Source organism: Pteropus vampyrus, unplaced genomic scaffold (genome assembly GCF_000151845.1).
Source record: "Pteropus vampyrus isolate Shadow unplaced genomic scaffold, Pvam_2.0 Scaffold667, whole genome shotgun sequence".
NCBI lineage: Eukaryota > Metazoa > Chordata > Mammalia > Chiroptera > Pteropodidae > Pteropus > Pteropus vampyrus.
Window position 1 is genome coordinate 876226 of NW_011889448.1, and position 6000 is coordinate 882225.

General features: G+C 33.5%; 1 protein-coding gene across 1 annotated transcript in view; it reads left to right on the top strand.

Moving 5' to 3' along the window:
* Positions 1-6000, top strand: part of CFAP47 (cilia and flagella associated protein 47) — a 366407-nt gene that overhangs the window by 186188 nt on the left and 174219 nt on the right. The window contains 2 exon segments of the mRNA XM_011385160.2: positions 1869-2003; positions 5449-5564. Coding sequence (XP_011383462.1) covers positions 1869-2003; positions 5449-5564 — 251 coding nt within the window.

Here is a 6000-nt window from a genome sequence, read left to right on the forward strand (position 1 = left end):
ATTATATACTATGTTTTTTCCTATACATATATACTTACAATAAAGTTTAATTGATAAATTAGGCACAGTAAGAGACTAACAATAAATAATAATAAAATAGAACAATTATAATAATATACTATAATAAAAGTTATGTGAATGTGGTCTCTCTCAGCAAACTAGTATGAATTTCTTTATCCTCGTAACAATTTCACAAATTAGAGGATTTATTTTTAGAGTAGATCTTAGCAACCTCAGCATACAATTTTTATTTCTTTCCTTGTAAAGTTGAAAACTTTTACCTTTTCATTAAAGGAAGCACTTTACAGTTTCTCTTTGGAATATTGGAATTGCCAACATAACTACTCTTGCGCTTTAGGCATTAAGTAAAATAAGGGTGGCTTGAACACTAGCACTGCAGTACTGTGGCAGTTGATCTGGTAACTGACATGGCTACTAAGTGACTGACAGGTGGGTTAGGTGTATACAGCATGGAGACGCTGGACAAAGGGATTATTCACATCCTGGACAGGATGGAGGGACATTTCATCACACTACTGAGAACAATGCACGATTCAAAATGTATGAATTATTTCTGGAATTTTCCTTTTAATATTTTCAGACTGCAGTCGACCATGGGTAACTGAAACCGTGGAAGGTGAAACTGCAGATAATGGGAGACTGCTGCGTAACATATTGGATATCCTTCGCTCTCACACTATTTACATTCCCAGGCCAAGCCCAGATCATTTTTAGTTGCTAACTTGAATGTGTGCCGTTAAGTCATAGTAGATCTTCATTTTGTGGAAGTATAGAGAGCTCTCTGTACACTGACAATGACAGAGTTGCTTCTTTATCAGTGGTGTTTTATACACCTTCGAATCCTCACCTCAGACCAACCCCAATCCTCTTTTGCTATGAATAATTCTCCCCCACTACCTCCACCTTGTTCTAGGCGCTATATAAATCAGTAGAAAGAATCCTTCCTTCTGCTCTTGACTGTACTTTTTAGCTTCAATGTACATTCTGGCTATGTTGATTGTCTCTACGGTTATTCCTCTGTAGTCTGGATTTTAAATCTGTTCCAACAACTATCACTAATGTATCTTGTCTATCAGTATAACTACATTTTTGCCTTATTATAATTTGTCTGTTCTGGGAAAAGTACTCCCCCAACCACCCTCTGCTAGATCTACTTAAATTGTTGCTCTTGTGTTATTTCTCTCACCCTGGCATCCATGCCCTCCACGACGTGGCCCTGGCACTCCTTTGTCTTTTCTCTCACTACCTGAATCTTCTTTCCTTATGTGTTTTTCAAATTGTACTTCTTTCCAGACAAACACTATACTTCCCTATTGTCTTGCCCTATAATTTTCTGTCTTTCTGATAGGATACACTCTTTTCCTTACACCAAACACTACCTGTTTAAAATCCAAGTAGCCTTCAAGGTCATCTCATGTGCTACTTTCTCTCTTGGACTTTTGCTTGAAAATCTTTTGCCATCTTTTACCTGAGTATTTTGTCTACTTCTAAAGTTTTCTTTTACTACATTCTATGATACTTTATCTCAAGGATAGTGTCTCAGTCACATTAGTCAGTACTTCTAGTGCATGACATTCTTCTGACCTCAGACTGGCTTTTATGGAGTCTTTGAGGCTCTTGGGTAATTGCTATACTTAGAACACATCTCGTTCATCTTTTAACACTTAGGTCAAGCTCTTCAGATTCACAGCAATATTTTGTTTGCTGTGTCAATATTTCAGTATCATTGTCGATCAGTAACATTTTTAAAAATTTTAAAATATTTTAACAATTGTACATGCTTTTAGCTCTAGTTATATATTTTATCTGTATATCTTCTAATTTATATTTCTCTTCTTTTAAATTAGGCCTCTGACATCTGTGACCCTAATCCAATCTTGATGCTCATGCTTTGTGTCTACATGTATGAAAGACTCCCTACATATCTCCCCAAGGAGACGGTGACCTTTCAATGTACTCTACATGACACTGTAACAAGACAGGTAAGGATATATTTATGGCCAAAGTATACATGGAGTTAAACACTTAAGGGGTGGGGGTTTAATGTTTCTTTCACAAATCAAAGTTAACAGAAGTATCAGTATGATACAATAAGCCTTAGCAAATGTTGCTCCTTCTAACCAAACATATAGCAGAGTGAAAGAGACACTTTTTGCTTAACAATAATCACCACTTACAATGAAATGAAGAGTCTTTCATTCATTTGAAAATTGGAGTTTGGGGAGGTAAAAAATGAAAGTTATGCACTTTGAAGGGGAAATCCTTTCAGGAAACTTGAAATCCATTTCATTCACTAGAAGACAGACACCATAAGTGAAAAGTTGTGATCTGAATGTGCTTAGCTTTCCTTTTAAAGTGGTTTACGTGTCCAGATGGATTTTGTCCAAATGAGGATATGGAAAGGGAAGTAATAATTGAAGCACTTCCAACCAGGGCCACCTAATTTTTGCTAAAGGATTTTATATATGGTGGAGCTGCTAAATGTGTAATAGTGAATTTTTTAATTTTCAGAAAAAAATTGAAAATGAAATGTTAGGTCCTGTGACCATAACAAATATATTTAAATGTGTCCGTATTTTGTAAGTGTTGTCTTAGATAAATATCAGGGATCATTGACCTCGATTTGTTTCTCAAACAATTTGTTTCATATGAACACTTGTGAAATATTTTGTATCATACAATTTTAAATTGCTTATATTTATCTAAGATTGTTTCTTCTAGTTTTCATAAGCTCTTCAACCAGGTTTACAGGTGGTCTCCTTGCTTCTTTCTCAGGATACTATGGGCTGATAGAACCTTATTCTGTACAAAAGTTATTTTACTGTTTTGGTGAAATGATGTTTATTTCTTTTCCTCAGGCCATTTTATATATTCCTCTTCATATTTATGAGTGGGAATTAATTTTATACTTCCGATGCAAAACTTGTCCATATTTGATCTTCAGCATATATGTCCTGGTGATGTTGATTTATAATTGTATCCTCTTTGAAAAAAATAACTATGTATCCTCTGTGACAATAGGAGTGATGGTTGGTAAGAAGTCAGTTAAAAATCAGGAAAAGCTCAGGTTCTTGTGTCAAAGCATAAAGGGCTCAATTTAGAGAAAGAAAAGTCACTCCTTTTGATTTATTTTTTAGCAAATTCTGAGATATGATCCCTGTTATTTAATTTTTTTTCTTTTCCCTTTTTTTTGTGTCAGAAAGAGATATAAACTCTTTAAAGTTTTTTTTCCAAAGTATTTATTATAATAATTCCCTACCTACTGTAATATTCAAGGGCCTTGGGTACTGACTAACCTAGAGATGTAGTTATGTTGGAGAGGACTTCTGACTTCAACATAAAATTTCCAAAGTGTTAGAAATGTTTTGCTTAAGCCTGCAGAAGATTAGGAGGAGTCTGAATTAGATTAAGCAGTGATTTATTGTAGCTAGGTTTTATTACCAATTCTCTAATTCTGTCTGCACGTTTATATTTCTTTATGCCATTTAACTGTTATTTTTAAAAAGTAGTTAATAACACAAGCTCATATTTAAACATAATTTTAATTGTGATATTAAAAATCCAATTACAGCGTATAAAAATGGAAACATAATTTTTTCCGCATTTAACTTTTTACTAGAAATATTGTTCATAACTTAAGATTATAGATGACATATACAGAACAGCTTCTATTTTTCTCAAATGTAAGATGCATCTTTTGAAGGAAAAAATAAAATTTAAATGTAAATACAAAATGAAACATCCATTACAGCAAGGTTTGATTTTAAATTTTATTTGACAAAAATCACTCATTTGGAAGTTGCTGAGAATCTTAGACAAAGTTTGCCCCTATGCATTCAATGCCATAAATGACTATTATAATTGAAAAAGTACTTCTGTAGCTATATGACAATAACAAAAACATAGAATACTGGAACCATTAAACCACATAGTGATCACTGAAAATATGTAGCATGTTCTGATTTTCTGAGACATGTTTTGAAACCGTTGAACTATTTTTTTCCCCTTGGTTTGAAACAAAACCACAGAACCACATTAAAGAATGACTGTCACTGCAAAATGGTAATTGCAGCTCCACAGCTATCTTTCCTTCTCTTAAACAGCTTTCCCTTCTCTCTGTCTACCTACTACTCACCACCCCTACATGAAATGCTAGAGTTGGGTGGAATAATCTGACCATAGGTGAGCACAGTGCCTTTGTGTCATACATATATGACATGACATAATGAGAATAAATGGTTTCCTTAAGATTTTAGGGCTGGTTATGCAAGTTCCAGGATGATAAACCAATACTAGTGCACAGTGACTCTACCATTATTTTCAACATTTCCTTCCAGAAAATGAAAATTAGCTCTCTGGGACTTAAAAATCACATGGTCAATTAATTAATTCTTTAGGTGCATACATACGTCCTTACATATATATATATAATAAAAATAACATACTGTAGTAGTCTTGTCTTCATTATAACTGATATCTCTAAGTAGGTGAACAACATGAGACCCCCAAATCCTTGGGAAAACTGAATGTCAAAACTCTTCGACAACAACATACTTGTCCTGGTAGTCACCAAGGTTTTCATTGAAATATTTTACCAAATAATTTAATATTTTACCAGATCTTTACCATATTCCTTACAATTTGCTGTAATCACATGTAGTGCTGATTATTAACTCTTCATATATCTGTGACTGTACTTCCTGGAATGCCTAAGTGCACTCACCTCTTCTTTACTCTAATTTGGCCAATCATCCATTTCTCCTAGGTCTTCTCCTTCCTTTGGGTCGGTACTTTCCATGATAACCTTGCGTCTTTCTAAGTTGTGTGTGTGTGTGTGTTTTTGAATTCCCACTATATTCTACATAAACACTTATATACTCACATTTTTAATGGAATACTCTCTCTAAAAAGGAAATAACTCATTCTCTAATACTATGCATATCTTAGCATCAAGAAGGAAGGGACAGCCAAACCCTAGCTATACTATTGCTTCTAGATGAGGCAACCATCATTTCCAACCTGGACCTCTGATTTTAAACCTACATTCCTTATAACTTTCTGAGCAGCCAGCGTATCTTTTTTGCAAATTGGATTATTTAAGTTCTATATTTAAAATTCTCCAAAGATTTTCCTTTTCAATAAGAATAAAATCCAAGTTGCTAACTTTGGACTTCAAATCTTTGTTTATCAGGTGTTTTTACGTCTGTCATTTCCTTGTTTGAAAGCTTCTTCTCCCACATCACTTCTGCTAAACTACATATGTGCTGTCTTCAAATACAAAGTCTGTTTTTCTTCAATTTGTGTACATTAGGAACCAATATTTTTATGATTAAAATGTGTAGCTCTCTTTGATAAACATAAGAAATGTTAAGTTGTATATTTTTAAAATTCATGATTTTATTTATACTCTCTTGTTCTGCAACATAGATTCTGCTGAAAAATTCAAGCTCAAAAAACTTAGAGTATAAAGCTACAATTATTGGAAGAGATGCTGGTGACTTCTCCCTCTCCCAACCAGGGAATATTGTGACACTTCCTCCAAAGTAAGTGTTTTTTTTTTAAAAATTTACTTTATTGAGCATATCAGTCCTAGAGATTTGATGTGTATTATAATTATAAAAAAGTGAACTCTTCACTACATATATATATCTATATCTATATATACACACACACGCGCGCGCGCGCGCACACACACACACACACACACACACACACATATATGAATATATATATGAAAAGACCATCACTCACACATAAATTATTCATATGTTACTGGGATTCCTCACCAATTTTGCTAAAAGTTTCCGACAACATAAAAGCATTAATACATTTAGTATTAATACATTTAGTAATTTAATACATTTAGGTATTAATTTTAGTTTATTTTTAATACATATTGGCTATAGAGTTTAGACAATAAGTTGTTTATGTAATACACTTCTGTTTCCTGCAGGAAACCGGAAGCAGTGTATGCTAAAT